At 54.5% G+C, this 18,612-nt stretch overlaps 1 protein-coding gene across 1 annotated transcript in view; it reads left to right on the top strand.

Moving 5' to 3' along the window:
- The window catches only part of ACRBP (acrosin binding protein), a 182,940-nt gene that overhangs the window by 87,249 nt on the left and 77,079 nt on the right, over nt 1-18,612 (top strand). Inside the window, exon 4 of the mRNA XM_078652948.1 lies at nt 11,945-12,392. Coding sequence (XP_078509074.1) covers nt 11,945-12,392 — 448 coding nt within the window. The remainder of the gene's footprint in view (nt 1-11,944; nt 12,393-18,612) is intronic.

The raw sequence follows: 18,612 nt of genomic DNA, 5'->3' as shown, positions 1-18,612 counted from the left end.
AGCCGCCACTCAAGCCGCCGGAGACCCCTCGGGGTCCCACTGGGTCTATTGGGACCACGACCTCCTCTACAGCGAGCAGAAGATTGCCGAACTGGGAGCCAGCCGGGTGCTGGTCATCCCCCTACGATTCAGAGACTTCCTCTTGAACCTGGCACACGACGTGCCACTCGCCGGGCACCTGGGGCAGGACAAAACCTACAGCCGCCTGGTGACCCATTTTTACTGGCCGAAAATGCGCAATGATGTAAGCAACCACTGCAGAACCTGTCCGACCTGTCAAGCCAGCGGGAAGAGCGGGGGGAAAGTCAAAGCCCCGCTCCAACCTTTTCCCGTGGTAACCACCCCCCTTCGAGTGAGTGGGGATCGACATAGTGGGGCCCCTGGACCCCCGCACCGCTCAGGGACATCGATTCATCCTCGTCCTAGTGGACCTTGCCACCCGCTATCCAGAAGCCATCCCCATCCGAACCATCAAGGCCCCCGTGGAGGGCCGAGCGCTAATGGGGATCTTCTCCAGAGTCGGCTTCCCCCGAGAGGTCGTGAGTGATCGGGGCACAAACTTTATATCTAAATATATGCGGTCCCTGTGGCAACAGTGCGGGGTCACATATAAGTTCACCACCCCGTATCACCCCCAAGGAAATGGACTTGTAGAGCGGTTTAACCGGACACTGAAGGGGATGATCAAGGGCCTAGAAGAGCCGCTACGACGCAGATGGGACGTCCTGCTGCCCTGCCTCCTGTTTGCCTATCGAGAGGTGCCCCAGAAGTCCCTGGGGTTCAGTCAATCAATCAATCAATCAATCAATCAATCATACCATTTGTATAGCGTGCTACTCACCCGGAAGGGTCTCAAGGCGCTTAGGGGAGGGGTCCGCTACTGCCCGAACAGCCAGGTCTTGAGTTGTTTCCTGAAGGCGAGATGGTCCTGTGTCAGCCGGAGGTGGATGGGGAGGGAGTTCCATGTCTTGGCTGCCAGGTAGGAGAAGGATCTTCCTCCGGCGGTGGCTCTTCGGATGCGTGGAACGGCGGCGAGGGCGAGGCTTGTAGAACGTAGCTGACGGGTGGGCGTGTAGAAGGTCAGGCGGTCGTTGAGGTACTTGGGGCCCAGGTCGTGGAGAGATTTGTGTGCGTGGGTAAGGAGCCTGAACGTGATTATTTTGCTGACGGGGAGCCAGTGCAGGCCCCTCAGGTGGCGGGAGATGTGGCTGCGTCAGGGGATGTCCAGGATGAGTCGGGCAGAGGCGTTCTGTATGCGCTGGAGTCTTTTCTGTAGTTTGGCTGTGGTTCCCGCGTAGAGGGTGTTCCCGTAGTCCAGTCGGCTGGTGACGAGGGCCTGGGTGACCGTCTTCCTGGTTTCGGTCGGGATCCATCGGAAGATCTTCCGGAGCATACGCAGGGTGTTGAAGCACGATGAGGAGACGGCGTTGACTTGGGGACGCTTTCCAGCATACAGAGGCACTTTGGAGGCATTTTAGGGACTGACCTTGCTACACAGCGGCTAACCGAGGACAAGGAGCCACATCTCGCCTTCCTGCAGACCGGGACATTGGTGAGGGGCTGCAGGCTTCCGGGTGAGTGCGGTCAGCGGGGCTGCGAGCGTGCAGGGGACTCCATTGCCCAGGAGCCCCTGCAAGACCATTTTACAACTTCCGGTCCGCTCTCCCTGCTGCCGCCCCCCGCCCCCTGCACTTTTAAAACCTTTCCCACCCCTTCCTTTGGCGGGACGCTTTCCAGCATACAGAGGCACTTTGGAGGCATTTTAGGGACTGACCTTGCTACACAGCGGCTAACCGAGGACAAGGAGCCACATCTCGCCGCACCCGCTCCGCGGGTGCCGCTTCGCCTTCCTGCAGACCGGGACATTGGTGAGGGGCTGCAGGCTTCCGGGTGAGTGCGGTCAGCGGGGCTGCGAGCGTGCAGGGGACTCCATTGCCCAGGAGCCCCTGCAAGACCATTTTACAACTTCCGGTCCGCTCTCCCTGCTGCCGCCCCCCCTATTTATTGCTTTAGCACTCCCACAGCGCGGGACGCAGCCCGGGCGAAGACAGGGCAAAGACTGGGCCGTTTGAGGCCGTTCGAGGTCTAAGAGGGCTGGGCTGGGCCACCCCCCCTTTTATGCTTTTACTCTTGTGTGGCACATCTTACAGTTTTATTGTTGTGTGTATATTAATTTATTGACCTGTACTCTGTAATATGTGTTCACGGGGTAGCCGGAGCAAAACCCTTATGGCTGCTAGCAATTCCAACAGGTCCATAGACGATTTTCTAGTCAAAACCAATTTGGCTATTGACGAGGAAATCAGCAAAATGCAGCACAAGGTCTCCTTAGAACTTGATGCTGCACGAAGGCTGTCAGCGCATATTGCTAGCTCCGAAAAATCTTCCCTGGGGAATATTGCATCTGCCCGTACCCCTGATCGTTCAACCGCTCCACGGCCCTTATTAACAACGGTAGTAATGCATCCTGCTCCCCCCATTATTCCTCTACACTCCCCTCCAATCTCCCAACCCAATCTAGTGCAACAAAATATTGGCCCTGCCCCTCTATTTAGCATCGCAGCCTCCTTTCCCCTTCCCAAAGCAACCCAAGCAGTAAGTCATTGCAGTGCTAAGAAAGCGGCAGCATACAAAAAGAAATGCCTTGCGAGAACCTTACACGCAAGGAAAAAAGCCAGAATAGCAAGATTAAAATTCTTTAATAACAGACGGGCTATGGGGTCTCTTGGGGCGAAAGATGTTAACCCCAAACCGATTCCAAGTGTTCTTAATGGGGAAGCTATTACGGAAATACCTAGTTTGGTGGAAGATGATATTCTTATCATCTCTCCTAGTCAGAATAGTACAAACATCCTGGAGGGTCGGGTGACTGGCCCGGTGTCTGACAGGGAGGGTGATAGCGAATTCCTCCAACTAGTCTGGGGCACGCTAAAGCAGTTACTCTCTCCCCTAGAACTAAGGCTTTCTCGTATAGAGAATAACCTCCTTGAAATGGATAGGACCATAGTCACTCTGGCCAGCCTGAGCCTTAAGGAAATGGATGCTAAGCTTTTATGTGCAACTGAACCCACTCCCCAGCCCTTAGATACTGAAACCGCTCAAACTCCTTTACAACTAGCCCCAATCGTTCCCGAGACTTTGCCTATATCCAAACCCATTCCAAAACCTCGCACCACCATTGCTAAAACTGTTGTACCTACCCCTAGCCCAGTAGTACCTAAACCCTTCCATCCGTATAAACCAGCATACAGGCCGAACACTGACTCCAGGGCACCAGCCAACCACCCCCCCAGGCCGCCCTTGGTGCGCAACCCAACACGTCAGGCCAGTCGCCACAACTTTCGAGGAGGGTTTATTGACCTTCCGCCAGAAGCAGGGTCGTACGTTGTTATATTAGCCGGTGTTCCAGAGTTGGATCAACAATCCCAGGAGAATGATCTTTCTCTAAAAAATAAAGTCATTCACTGGCTGAATTCCAACAAACAGCTCCCCGACCATCAAAGAAGTAGTGTACTTATGGTTCGGAGAGTCCCTTGGATTGGCCGCACTCACAAGTCCATAGCCGGTGACTGTGTGGTGGTATCATTTTCTGACCCCCACACAGCCCAGCATCTATGTGCATGGCCATCTTTTGAGGCCAATTCCATAATAGTGGTGAGGCCCCTCACTTTTTTCTACCCTCCCAGACAACAACTAGTGAGTGAGGGGTCATGGACCACTGTTAGGAATGTTAGTCGTCCGACACATAGTTTTGTTGGTCAAAATCAACCTAACTGGTGGCAAGGGTTTTCAACCTCCAATAGGTTTGGCTGCCTGGAGGAGGTGGACTGACTTGGGAGGTCTGGAGATTTATCTTCCCCTATGATCACTCCCCACCAACGGAGGCCTCCATCCCCAAGTCCATCTCTCGTCGGCCTACCGTTGTCTAACAATCCGGGCGCACCTTTAGATCCGGTATACATTCCTGTCTTGGCTATGAATGAAGTAAAGGGTGCGGCACAGTCACCATGTGTACTAACTACGGATTGCCCATTAAGAGTAATCTCTTGGAATATTGCTGGGCTACGGGGACGTCTGGAGAATGACGATTGGGCCAACTTTATTGATTCATATGATATCGTCATCTTCCAGGAAACCTGGTCAACTGTCCCATTGTATAGGTTGGGTTACCTTAATTTTTCAAAACCCGCAATTAAGAGCCCTAAGGGTAGGGCCTCTGGTGGTCTTACTATTTGGGTAAAAAATAATTTGGGTTTCCATGGTAGGGAAACACCGGTGGCGTGTGCGGATCTCTTATGTATTAGCCTGTGTAAACCTAACACCCCAGATATCATTTTAGTCGATGTCTATGCCCGCGGTTGCCAGGGTGGGAAAAAACAAGCCGTCCTGGACGATCTTGATCTTCTATTTAAGAATTTCGGGACCGACCAGATCGTAATTGTAGCGGGAGACTTGAATACCCCCATTGAGCCCATCTCCTCCTTGGCAGAGGATGTGGGTTCTGAGGAGGACACTGTTTGGGCAATCCCCCCGCTTACTATTGCAAAGGGTGTCAGGGGCACTGAGGCAGCTTTACATTGGCTGGGTTTTTGTTTAGAATGGGGCCTACGGGCCGTCAATGGGCGTACACGATCCGATTGCCTTGGGTCCAACACCTTCGATAACGGCTTGTGCTCAAGCCGTATCGACTATATATTGATTAAAATTGAGTGCTGGTCCATTGTACAAGACATGGCGATAGAGCCCCGCCCAGAGAGTGACCATAATCCCCTTTCACTTGAGATATTGGTCCCAGGTATGGGGGCACCTGTCAGGAGGACTAATATTCTAACATCTGATGTAATTCTGTGCCACAACAGGCGCCGTGTAAAATGGCCTAGAGTCCTGGAGGACCCTGTACTTATTTCAAAGATTGAGGAAGAGGTATGGGGCGTGTGGAGTAGGATGCCTTTGTTATCTCCTGCTGGCAATGCAGACCCCATAATCACTAACCTCCATGAGGAGTGTTTTTCGACCCTTAAAAACCTTCTCACGAAACCATCCAGGCCTGCTAAAACCAGAGTATATAAAAAATGGTACAATAAGAAGTGTAGAGCTGCCCACAGCAACTTATTAGCTGCTGTGAAGGCCCGGAACTCCGATGCCATAAGGATGACAAGGCAATGCTACAAGCGTACCATCCAGGCTGCTAAGAGAGACTGGGATGACTCTTATTGGCTTGACCTCCTCGGTGCATGTGATTCCCCCAACCTAACAGACTTTTGGTTGATTATAAGGAGGGGAAAGGATCCTGCCGCCCAGATTCCAGTAAATCATGTCTCTGCTCAACTGTGGGTGGAATTTTACTCCGCACAGTTTAATGATCCAAATGTAGCGGTGGTTCCTACGATGAAAACTACACTGACGTGCCAACCCCCACATATACGAGACAGACTTTTATTTTTGGAATCTGACACCGCACTTGCTCTCGAGTCAGTTCAGCCGGGTAAAGCTCCTGGCATCGATGCTATTCCCGCTGACCTTTTTAAACTCAAACCTGACCTTTGGATCCCATATATCACCTTACTGGCAAATAACATAGCTGCAGGGGCCGAGATTCCTCCTTCATGGAAGGGAGCAGAAATTCTGCCAGTATATAAGAAGGGTGACCGCTCCCTCCCCAACAACTATCGGCCCATTAGTTTGATCGATTCAATCCAGAAAATTGTGTCGAGAATGATCCTAGCAAGAATCCTGGATTGGATCGATTCAAATAGCATACTCTCCCCTATGCAGGCGGGTTTCAGGTTTGGGACCAGTACAGTTGACCAAGTCTTCCGGTTTACATTACTTTTTTGGAAAGTGGTCCTGTTGGGTGGCGGTACGTTATATGCTGCATTCGTTGACCTTAAGTCGGCCTTCGACTTAGTGCCAAGGAAGAAGTTGTGGGAGGCCCTTAGTCGCATGGGCTTTCCGCCTGAGCTCTTGATCCTAGTCCAGCGACTACATGAGGACAATTATGCCCAGGTTAGGTGGGGTAGTCAGGGGCAGGTGACCAAACGATTCCCTGTACAACGAGGGGTGCGTCAAGGCTGTGTCCTGGCCCCCACGTTGTTTCTCTTATTTATTAATCAGGTTACACATCACTTCATTAACACACAGTCGGATGCTCCCATGTTGGGTGGTCGAAAGTACCCCATGCTGATCATTGCAGATGACACCCTCCTGCTTTCTAAAACTAGAGCCGGGCTTCAGGTAGCCCTGAATAGATTTTCCGAGTTTTGCACTATGAATGACTTGCAAATAAATGTGGATAAAACCAAATTTATGGTTTTTTGCAAGAAAAATCCCCCTAAGTGTTCTGTTTCTTTAAACGGAGTCCATATCGAGCAGGTTAGGGTCATGACATATCTTGGTGTGACCCTAGATCACCAACTTAACTGGAACCCCCAAGTGGAAACGTCCAAACTTAAATTTAATAGGTTGGCTGGCTGTTTGCTCCATGAACAGAGGAACTCCCTTACTAGGTGTGTTACCCCTGCCTTAAAAATCTATGAGGCGAAGGTCATCTCCGCAACCCTTTACGGAGCCGAAGTTTGGGGTCATAAGAATCTCTCCAGTTTGTCAACTGCGCAGAACAGGTTCCTACGGAATCTGGTTAGTCTCCCCCAGTCCACTCCAACTAAACCCCTACTGTTGGATCTTGGTTGCAGACCAATCGACGAGATGGCCCAGTATCGGGTGGTGGCCTTTTGGCGCCGCCTCTGGACCACTCCTGAGCTTGGTCTGTTTACCCAAGAGCTGGAGGAAGTAAAACTCATGTGGGGGGCACACAAAATACAATGGTTTTGGGTAGTTAAAAATGTATTGAACCTGATGGGTCTCCCGGAGCTTTGGTCCAACCCAGGGGGGGCAACATTTCCATCTAAACTTGAGTTTAAGGCACTCTTTTGGGCATGGAGAAAATCTATTCTTGTAAACCAATCCCTGGACGCTAACATAACTGGCTCCTTTCTAGTGTTCAAGGCTGTTCCCTCACTAGAGCAGTATTGGGACTTAATCACAAGCGTATTAGATCGTAAACTATACCACCAGTTCCGAATCGGCACCTTGCCCATCAATTCTTTTACAGCAAAATGGGACACGTCTACAGGAAATAAATGCCACTGGTGTCCAGACCAGGAGGAAAGTGTTGGCCACTTCTTCTTTGGTTGTCCTGCTTATCGAGCACCAAGAAGTAAGTGGTTAAGGCCGATCTGCTTGACTCTGAACAGTGGTGGCTTCCGAGACGCACTCCACAAACTTCGTGTTATTAGATCAGAAACCGTAGTGGTATGTGTTGCCAAATTTTTGAGATGGGCCTGGCTGATCCGATCCAAGAAATTGGGTATCCCTGTACGCTGAATGTCCTTTTTCTAGCTGTATATAGCGCCCTGCATGGTTCTTAGTGGTACTAACTCTTGTGCAAATTATTTTTGTCCCATCTGTTTTAATATACATATGTGTAAAGTATTTTTTCGTTCTTAGGAATATTCTGTGTATAATATTATTATATTGCTGGAGTGTCTTTTTATACATTGTGTATGATTGTATATTGTCTTTTATGAATTTTTTATTCGAAATAAAGACTTATCGAATCGACTTGTCTGGTCATCGAGAGGGAAGAGTCCAGGATGAAGCCCAGGTTGCGTGCGTGGTCGGTTGGCTTGGGAGCGGTGCCCAGGGCGGAGGGCCACCAGGAGTCGTCCCAGGCGGAGGGCGATGGTCCCAGGATGAGGACTTCCGTCTTGTCTGAGTTCAGTTTCAGGCGGCTGTTCTTCATCCATTCGGCGACGCTTTTCATCCCTTCGTGCAGGCTCGTTCTGGCGGTGGTGGGGTCTCTGGTGAGGGAGAGGTTCAGCCCCTTCGAACTGTTGTATGGGCATCCTGTCCGAGGTCCCCTCAGCCTGGTCAAAGAAAGCTGGGAGACGGCTGTCCGTGATGCTCCACCGGATGTCTACCGGTACCTCCTGACCCTCCGCAACCAGACTCGGAAGTTCCGGGAACTTGCCGAGGCCAACCTTGAGGCCAGTCAGGAGGAGATGAAACGCTGGTATGACCAGAACGCCTCGTCCATCGAGTTCGAGCCGGGCCAGCAGGTCTGGGTCATGTCCCCGGTCGAACCTTGTGCCCTCCAGGACAAATGGACGGGGCCCTTCAAAGTGGTGGAGCGCAAGAGCCCTGTCACTTACTTGGTGGACATGGAGTCCCCCCGGAACCCCCTCCGGGTTCTACACGCCAACCGGCTCAAGCCCCACTTTGCCTGCACTGAACTGAGCCTGCTGCTAGCTACAGATGACGGAGCTGAAGACGACTCCGAGCCCCTACCAGATCTCCTGAGCACCACCTAGAAGGACGGCTCCGTCGAAGGGGTCACGCTCTCCTCTACCCTGACCCCAGAACAGCACCAAGACTGCCGGAAGCTGCTGGGGCAATTTGCAGACCTATTTTCCCTCACTCCCGGGGTCACCCGGTGGTGTGTCCACGATGTAGACACCGGGGACAGCCCGCCTGTACGACACCGAGCTTTTCGAGTTCCCGACCAAGTTCGGGCCTGCATTCAGTCCGAAGTTGCCAAGATGCTAGCTCTGGGGGTAGTCGAGCCCTCAAACAGTCCCTGGGCCAGTCCCGTTGTCCTGGTCCCTAAAGCCGCCGCCCCCGGCGCACCCCCGGAGCTCCGGTTCTGTGTCGACTACCGGGGGCTGAATGCCGTCACCAGGACCGACGCCCATCCCATCCCCCGGGCAGATGAACTGATCGATCGCCTGGGGGCCGCCAAGTATCTCAGCACCATCGACCTCACGGCCGGGTATTGGCAGATCGGCCTCACCCCTGGTGCACAAGAGCGATCTGCCTTCTCGACCCCGACGGCCACTTCCACTTCAAAGTGATGCCCTTTGGCATGAAAAACGCTCCGGCCACCTTCCAGAGACTAGTGAATCGAGTACTGGCGGGGCTAGAAGAGTTCAGTGCCGCATATCTGGACAATATTGCGGTATACAGCCTCCACTGGGACGAACACCTGACACACCTCTGGGAGGTCCTGACGGCCCTCCGACGGGCCGGACTGACAATAAAGGCCAGCAAGTGCCAGATAGGCCAAGGGTCTGTGACCTATCTGGGGCACCAAGTAGGGAGCGGCCAGGTGGCTCCCCTCCAGCCAAAGATTGACGCCATCCGGGCCTGGGAGCCCCCGGTCACCCAGACAGCAGTCAGAGCCTTCCTGGGGCTCACTGGATATTATCAGCGCTTCATAAAAGACTATGGGAGCATTGTGGGGCCCCTCACAGAACTGACCTCCAAAAGGCTACCACAGAAGGTGCACTGGACCCCCGAGTGCCAAACAGCCTTTGAGACTCTGAAGACTGCCATGTGCACCGCCCCTGTGCTCCAGGCCCCCGACTACAGCCGAGAGTTTGTGGTCCAAACCGACGCCTCGGAGCACGGCATTGGGGCGGTCCTATCACAAGTAAACCCTGAGGGAGTCGACCTTCCCGTGGCCTTCATCAGTCGGCGCCTGCTGGCTAGAGAACAACGATGGAGCACCATCGAGAGGGAAGCCTTCGCCGTCGTGTGGGCCCGAAAGAAACTCCGGCCCTACCTCTTCGGCACCCACTTCCGGGTACAGACCGACCACCGGCCCCTGCGGTGGCTGATGCAGATGCGGGGCGAGAACCCGAAGCTACTGCGATGGTCCATCTCCCCAAGGGATGGACTTCACTGTGGAGCATCGCCCTGGCAACGACCACGCCAATGCTGATGGCCTGTCCCGGTTCTTCCGCCTCGGCGAGGAGAACCCCCAAGAAGATGGGTGACTCTCCCCTGCCTTCAGCTGGAGGGGACACGTGTTGGACCCAGCCTCATGGCGTGGTCCTACCCCTCCCGCATGGCGGGCCCAGGTCGACATCGGCCCTCCATCGAGCCACGGTCGCCCCCTTGGCACGACCCTACACGAACTACCGACGAGAGCAACCACCCTGGCAAGCCACGGCTCTCCCCCCTGGAACACGGCGAACCCTGCACGCCCCAACACGGCCGGTCCGGCTACCACTCCGGACCACCCCTACAGGCCCGACTCCATCTTGGGCCCATCACGTCCCGAGCACGTGGCCTCGGCCCGACCCCGGCCAAGGCCCCAGCGAAGCCCCGACATCGAGGCACCAAGATCCCCCGGGTGGTAGAGTGGCCACTCAACAGATCCAAGAGGAGGGGAGTTTCGATGGCCCTCCAGCCATCCCCGGACGCCTGGTATCGATCGCCCTCCGGCCTCCCTGGGCGCTGGCTCCACCCCCCCGCTGGGTGTCTGGACACCACCATCCCGGCCCCTCTGACCCCCAGGCGCGAGGATCCGGACATCAAAGGACTCCAGTCCTATATCTGGGCCAGCCCTGGAGTAGGACGCCAGTTGTATCCTGGAGTCAAGAGCCCTGCTGACGCTGTCACGGCTGACCCCGAGAAGAACTCATTACCCTGAAGCCTGAAACTATCTTTGGAGCCTGCTGGCGCTGCCGCGGTCCATCTTCGCTGAACCATCTTTGGAGCCTGCTGGCGCTGCCGCGGTCCATCTTCGCTGAACCATCTTTGGAGCCTGCTGGCGCTGCCGCGGTCCATCTTCGCTGAATCATCTTTGGAGCCTGCTGGCGCTGCCGCGGCCCATCTTCTCTGAAACCAACTCGAGGCCTGCTGGCGCTGCCGCGGCCCCCTCTCCGTAAAAGACCACCGACTTCTCGGAACCCCCCGGCTCGAGGATTGAGAGCTGTGCGCAGGGTATCCCTTCCTTCACCAGTACTGAGACTGTCCCGCTACCCTGTCCCTTATTTACGAGACTTTTCAGATCCCTCGATCTGCCTGTACATATCGCTGAAGACAAACAATCTTTATTCTTGATAAAGCCTAAGAACTTATCCTCTTGTGTGGTGTCCATTTGTAGTGGTGTGGTTACTCTGCTGTACGATCCTAGGAGAGGACCCTCACCCAGGAGGCCTCTCGATAACGCTCGGCTACTTCTAGACGGAGGGGTGGACCTAGGGGTGGTTAGTCAGACATCTTCTGCCTCCCCCGGGATCGCCTTTCTAACAATCGCTATTTGAGAATCGCAAATCAGGTTGTTGATACATATGGCCCCATGTTCCTTATTGTAGTGTCTTTGTCTGTCTTTCTGTACAAGTGTATTTTTTCTGCTTTACTCGTTTTCCACTTGTGTATCTTTGTTTGTTCATGGCTGAATTGCTTTTTTGGTGCAGATTCATGTATGATTGAGATGTTATTTGTATGCTTCTCATCTTGGAATGAACACGTGATTTATGTGACTCTTGTACTTGATCGATGCATGCTCTATTTCTGCTCACCTATGTTCCCACAGGGCCTGAAATTTCTTTTTGTGCATTTGAATTTATGCTTGTGAGCCTAAGTAGTTGCTTGTGGCCCTATTTTTCCAGGCCTTAGCTTACTTGTGAGCATTTATCTTTCTTTGTCATATTCTTCTTGCTCATGTGCCTCTGTGCTTGAGTGCCTACACATGTTCTATCCTTTCTGCACGATCACTTTCTGTATGTGCCCATTAGAGCTGCCAGACCTTCTCATATCATGTGTGAGTAGCAAACTCTTTTGCTTCTGTATCTCAGTGTAATTTGGGAGAAGTCTATTCAATTCTGATTTCTACAGGTTACACCATATGAGGCTTGAGTTGCCAATCTAATTCTATGTTGCCTCCAGATCTCAAGTTGCATCAGGTCAGGTGTGAGTAGATCATTCAGCCAAGCCTTCTTCTTAGCATTCTGGTCCAGGACTTATAAGGCAAAACTTAAAACGAAACAAAATGCAAAAACTAAGAACTAGATAAATTACTCACACCTGAAATGGAATATCTTTAATGCAGGGTCCCCAGTGCCTGATGTCAAGGACTTATGCTAATATTCCCTCTTAGTTGCAGGTCAGGAGTCAGCTTCCAAACCTCTGGCCATCGTACAGGAGCCAGAGAAGGAAGCCAGTGGTCTCAAGCCAGGTAAAACCAAAACAAAGCCAAAGTCTGAGCCTGATACCAGCATTAAGGTTCGTGCTGTGGTTTCGAATGTCATCAACAGCAAGGCTCTAAAAGAGAAGATCCGGAAGGAAATCTATGAGCTGCTCAAGTCCTCCATATCCTTGACCGTACCCAAGAGAATAGCGGCAACCACAGTGGTCGTATCGGTCACGGTGAGGACGAAGGTTCCTGCAAAGAGTGTACGGATAACCAAACCTGCCAGTTACTTGAAAATGCTCACGAAGTCCAAGAAGACCAGGATGATTGACATGGTTCCGCCTTCTGGTAAGGTTTACAAGCCAACTGAACCAACCATCAGGCACATGGTGCCTATTGGAGAAGACCCTGAAAGGTGAGTCACTGTTAACTAGCATACCTGCAGAAAAGAGCACCTGCTGTGTTATACACAGTGTTGCACGGTGACATAATCGGATGATGATGTTTATTGATTGATTATTTAAAATCCTTACAAAGAGTGAATGCACAGTATAAACATTTCAATGACAATAATACAGTAAAAAGAAAGTGATTTTAAAATGAAGCGTTAAACTTTTAAAATAGTATACGTGGATTATAAAACTGTTTTAAATTTGTAAATTCATATATTTAAAAGTTTAGAAGAGAAAAATATGAACGGCATGACAGTTAATATTATAAAAATGCAAGTTTTTTCCATGCAAATGCTAAGAATTTTGAGAAGGCAGAGTTAATGAGTATGTCGTCTGGGCAAAGACACTGGAGCAGTGCTTGTCTACAAGTCCTTGTTGATCTTTCATTGAATAACCTTTTTAACAGTGTTACTCTTATGTTTTTTAATTCTGGACAGAGGGCACAGTAGGTGTATAATGTTTTCTTCTCCTGTGTTACACAACCGACATGATATGTTATTTTCTGTGACATAATCAATTCTCTTTAGAATGACTCATCCCTATTGGGTGCCACATACGTGCAAACTTACACAAACCTTTCTATTAAAAGCAACACAACGATACAATAATTAACCGGGGTTGGAATACATTTCAGTACAAAGCTGTTTATTTTCACAGAAATAGTGCACGTTCTCTAGGGCACATATACTTATCCAGCAACACAAATTGGACATTTTACAGTGATAACAAAGGAAGGACCCAGCGTGCTGTAACTGTCAATACTCAATGACACAAGCCCATAGTGATGGGATGCAGAGGACTGCAGCTGTGCTGGGATACAGAAAGACATACAACAGTCTTTTCACAGAGACACAACCACAGAGTTATTATCCATCTGCCTAAATATGCACAGTGGCAGAAGTGTCTCCATTCTTAATGCCAGGTCCCCATGAGGTGCAAATAACCTACAGCACATACAGATAGACATAAGGTTGGTTTGTTCAAAGTGACACATATTCAGTTGAGAATGCTTTCAGACACACACTGTTAGAAAGGCTGGGGGGTTCCGAACGGTCGAGCCGCGGCAGCGCCAGCAGGACTCGAGGCAGGTTCGGCGAGGATGGGCCGCGGCAGCGCCAGCAGGCTCCAAGGATGGTTCAGCGAACGATGGACCGCGGCAGCGCCAGCAGGCTCCAAAGATGGTTCAGCAAAGATGGGCCGCGGCAGCGCCAGCAGGCTCCAAAGATGGTTCAGCTAAGATGGACCGCGGCAGCGCCAGCAGGCTCCAAAGATGGTTCAGCAAAGATGGGCCGCGGCAGCGCCAGCAGGCTCCAAAGATGGTTCAGCTAAGATGGACCGCGGCAGCGCCAGCAGGCTCCAAAGATGGTTCAGCTAAGATCGACCGCGGCAGCGCCAGCAGGCTCCAAAGATGGTTCAGGGTTCAGAGTAATGAGTTCTTCTCGGGGTCAGCCGCGACAGCGTCAGTAGGGCTCTCGACTCCAGGATACAACTGGCGTCCTAATCCAGGGCTGGCCCAGATATAGGACTGGAGACCTTTGATGTCCGGACCCTCGCGCCTGGGGGCCAGAGGGGCCGGGAGGGTGGTGTCCAGACACCCAGCAGGGGGGTGGAGCCAGCGCCCAGGGAGGCCGGAGGGCGATCGATACCAGGTGTCCGGGGACGGTTGGAGGGCCATCGAAACTCCCCTCCCCTTGGATTCGTTGAGTGGCCAATCTACCACCTGGGAGGATCTTGGTGCCTCGATGTCGGGGCTTCGCTGGGGCCGTGGCCGGGGTCGGGCCGAGGCTACGTGCTCTGGACGTGATGGGCCCAAGATGGAGTCGGGCCTGAAATGGTGGCCCGGAATGGTAGCCGGACCTGCAGAGTTGGGGCGAGTAGGGTTCGCCGGGTTCCAGGGGGGAGAGCCGTGGGTTGCCAGGGTGGCTGCTCTCGTCGAGAGTTCGTGGAGGGTAGTGCCAGGGTGGCGACAGCGGGTCGATGGAGGGCCGATGTCGGCCTGGGCCCGCCATGCGGGAGAGGTAGGACCACGCCATGCGGCCGGGTCTAACACACGTCCCCTCCAACTGAAGGCAGGGGAGAGTCACCCATCTTCTTGGGGGTTCTCCTCGCCGAGGCGGAGAACCGGGACAGGCCATCAGCATTGGCGTGGTCGTTGTCGGGGCGATGCTCCACCGTGAAGTCCATCCCTTGCAGGGATCGCAGCAGCTTCAGGTTTTCGCCACGCATCTGCATCAACCACCGCAGGGGCCGGTGGTCGGTCTGTACCCGGAAGTGGGTTCCGAAGAGGTAGGGCCGGAGTTTCTTTAGGGCCCACACGACAGGAAAGGCTTCCCTCTCGATGGTGCTCCATCGTTGTTCTCTAGCCAGCAGGCGCCGACTGATGAAGGCCACGGGAAGGTCGACTCCCTCAGGGTTTACTTGTGATAGGACCACCCCAATGCCGTGCTCCGAGGCGTCGGTTTGGACCACAAACTCTCGGCGGTAGTCGGGGGCCTGGAGCACAGGGGCGGTGCACATGGCAGTCTTTAGTGTCTCGAAGGCTGCTTGGCACTCGGGGGTCCAGTGCACCTTCTGTGGTAGTCTTCTGGAGGTCAGTTCTGTGAGGGGCCCCACAATGCTCCCATAGTCCTTTATGAAGCGCCGATAATATCCAGTGAGCCCCAGGAAGGCTCGGACGGCTGTCTGGGTGACCGGGGGCTCCCAGGCCCGGATGGCGTCAATCTTTGGTTGGAGGGGAGCCACCTGGCCGCTCCCTACTTGGTGCCCCAGATAGGTCACGGACCCTTGGCCTATCTGGCACCTGCTGGCTTTTATTGTCAGTCCGGCCCGTCGGAGGGCCGTCAGGACCTTCCAGAGGTGTGTCAGGTGTTCGTCCCAGTGGAGGCTGTATACCGCAATATCGTCCAGATATGCGGCGCTGAACTCTTCTAGCCCCGCCAGCACTCTATTCACTAGTCTCTGGAAGGTAGCCGGGGCGTTTTTCATGCCAAAGGGGATCACTTTAAAGTGGAAGTGACCGTCGGGTGTCGAGAAGGCAGATCGCTCTTGGGCACTAGTGGTGAGGCCGATCTGCCAATACCCGGCCGTGAGGTCGAAGGTGCTGAGGTACCTGGCGGCCCCCAGGCGATCGATCAGTTCATCTGCCCGGGGGATGGGATGGGCGTCGGTCCTGGTGACGGCATTCAGCCCCCGGTAGTCGACACAGAACCGGAGCTCCGGGGGTGCGCCGGGGGCGGTGGTTTTAGGGACCAGGACAACAGGACTGGCCCAGGGACTGTCCGAGGGTTCGACTACCCCCAGAGCTAGCATCTTGGCAACTTCGGACTGAATGCAGGCCCGAACTCGGTCGGGAACTCGAAAAGCCCGATGTTGTACAGGCGGGCTGTCCCCAGTGTCTACGTCATGGACACACCACCGGGTGACTCCGGGAGTGAGGGAAAATAGGTCTGCAAATTGCCCCAGCAGCTTCCGGCAGTCTTGGTGCTGTTCTGGGGTCAGGGTAGAGGAGAGCGTGACCCCTTCGACGGAGCCGTCCTTTTCGGTGGTGCTCAGGAGCTCTGGTAGGGGCTCGGAGTCGTCTTCCGCTCCGTCATCTGTAGCTAGCAGCAGGCTCAGTTCAGTGCGGGCAAAGTGAGGCTTGAGCCTGTTGGCGTGTAGAACTCGGAGGGGGTTCCGGGGGGACTCCATGTCCACCAAGTAAGTGACGGGGCTTTTGCTCTCCACCACTTTGAAGGGCCCCGTCCATTTGTCCTGGAGGGCACAAGGTTCGACCGGGGACATGACCCAGACCTGCTGGCCCGGCTCGAACTCGATGGACGAGGCGTTCTGGTCATACCAGCGTTTCATTTCCTCCTGACTGGCCTCAAGGTTGGCCTCGGCCAGTTCCCGGAACTTCCGAGTCTGGTTGCGGAGGGTCAGGAGGTACCGGTAGACATCCGGTGGAGCATCTCGGACAGCCGTCTCCCAGCCTTCTTTGACCAGGCTGAGGGGACCTCGGACAGGATGCCCATACAACAGTTCGAAGGGGCTGAACCCCAGGGACTTCTGGGGCACCTCTCGATAGGCAAACAGGAGGCAGGGCAGCAGTACGTCCCATCTGCGTCGTAGCGGCTCTTCTAGGCCCTTGATCATTCCCTTCAGTGTTCGGTTGAACCGTTCTACAAGTCCATTTCCTTGGGGGTGATACGGGGTGGTGAACTTATAGGTGACCCCGCACTGTTGCCACAGGGACCGCATATACTTAGATATAAAGTTTGTGCCCCGATCACTCACGACCTCTCGGGGGAAGCCGACTCTGGAGAAGATCCCCATTAGCGCTCGGCCCACCACGGGGGCCGTGATGGTTCGGAGGGGGATAGCCTCTGGATAGCGGGTGGCATGGTCCACCAGAGCGAGGATGAAGCGGTGTCCCTGAGAGGTGCGGGGGTCCAAGGGCCCCACTATGTCGATCCCCACTCGCTCGAAGGGGGTGGTTACCACGGGGAAAGGTTGGAGCGTGCTTTGACTTTCCCCCCGCTCTTCCCGCTGGCTTGACAGGTCGGACAGGTTCTGCAGTGGTTGCTCACATCGTTGCGCATTTTCGGCCAGTAAAAATGGGTCACCAGGCGGCTGTAGGTTTTGTCCTGCCCCAGGTGCCCGGCGAGGGGCACGTCATGTGCCAGGTTCAAGAGGAAGTCTCTGAATCGGAGGGGGATGACCAGCACTCGGCTGGCTCCCAGTTCGGCAATCTTCTGCTCACTGTAGAGGAGGTCGTGGTCCCAATAGACCCAGTGGGACCCGATGCCTCCGGCGGCTTGTGTGGCGGCTTGTTGTCGGATTCCCTCGAGAGAGGGGCACGTTTTCTGTTCTTGACGGAACTGTTCGCGGGTGGGGCCACCTTCTTGGCGCCATTGGGCTAGTTCGGGAAGGTGGCCGAGCTCGGTGAGATCTTCATGGCTGGGCCCCTGGGGCTTGAGTTCTGGCCCGGCGTCCTCGGGGACGGCGGGCGGCGGAGGTGCGGGCCACTCCGGTTCTTCAGGCGGGGTGGCTTCGTTCGGGGCGGAGGCCCGGGCGGCCATGGATCGAGTGGTCGCGCAGACCCACTCGGGAAGGCCTAGCATCCCCAGATGCTCTCTCCGCTCGACGTGGGCCCAGGAGGAACTTTCTAGGTCGTTCCCGAGGAGGCAGTCCACGGGGGCATCGTCCCGGGCGATCACCTTCAGCATGCCCGACACCCCTCCCCATTCGAAGGGGATACGTGCCATCTGGCACAAGCTCTCGGAGTTGTCCGCCGACCGTACTGGGCACAGGACGTTGGGTAGGATTTGTTCAGGGGTCACCAAATGGCAGCGGACCGCCGTTACGCTGGCTCCCATGTCACGGAGGGCTTCGGCTCGGTGTCCATTAATGGTGACCCATTGGCGGTACTTCTGGGTGTTGCCTGGGATCGGGGCTCGGGGGATCATGTCTCTTTCACCCAGGCATGCCAAGATCATAGCGGCGGGTTCCCACTCGGCCTGCTCGGGGTCGTCGTCCTCTTCCTCGCCTCTTTCTTCACCCAGGGCGGCGGCCGCGATCTGGCGGTTTGGAGGACCGGTGGTGCCGGGTCGTTGGTTCATCGGGCAGAGGGGGTCATTTGCATAGTGACCAGGCCGCTGGCATCTGTGGCAAATAACGTTCGGGCGAGGCCCCGGTCGTGCTGGAGGGGCTCCCGTTCGGCCCAGGGCTGGCGAAGTGGAGGTAGGGGAGGATCCCGTGGGGGTGTCTCGGCCCCGGCTCTGGCCTCCTCCGCCGCCTCGTGGTCGGTGGTTCCCCGGGGATCCCCGGCCGTAGTCTCCCATCGGGCTCCGGGGACTCGGGTGCTCACCCATCTATCAGCCTCGACAGCGAGTTTTCGTGGCTCTGTCAGTTTGCTGTCGAGGAGATGCTGCCGGAGTTCGATGAAGCAGTTATTGGAAAGATGTTCCCCTATAATGAGGTCGACCAACTGCTGGTAGGTGGTGACATGACTGCCTTTTATCCAACCCTCGAGGGCTCTGCTATAAAAGTTTACGTACTCCACCCATGTGGCACCGGGGATCTTTTTACAGTCTCGGAATCGCTGCCGGTACATTTCGGGGGTGAGTCCGTAGCGAGTGAGTAGGGCGGTTTTCATGTGTTCGTACGAGGTCATCTCGGCATCGGGAAGCTCTAGCAGGGCGTCCC

Source organism: Lissotriton helveticus, chromosome 7 (genome assembly GCF_964261635.1).
Source record: "Lissotriton helveticus chromosome 7, aLisHel1.1, whole genome shotgun sequence".
NCBI classification, from domain to species: Eukaryota; Metazoa; Chordata; class Amphibia; order Caudata; family Salamandridae; genus Lissotriton; species Lissotriton helveticus.
This window is presented reverse-complemented; position numbering and strand designations above follow the sequence as displayed.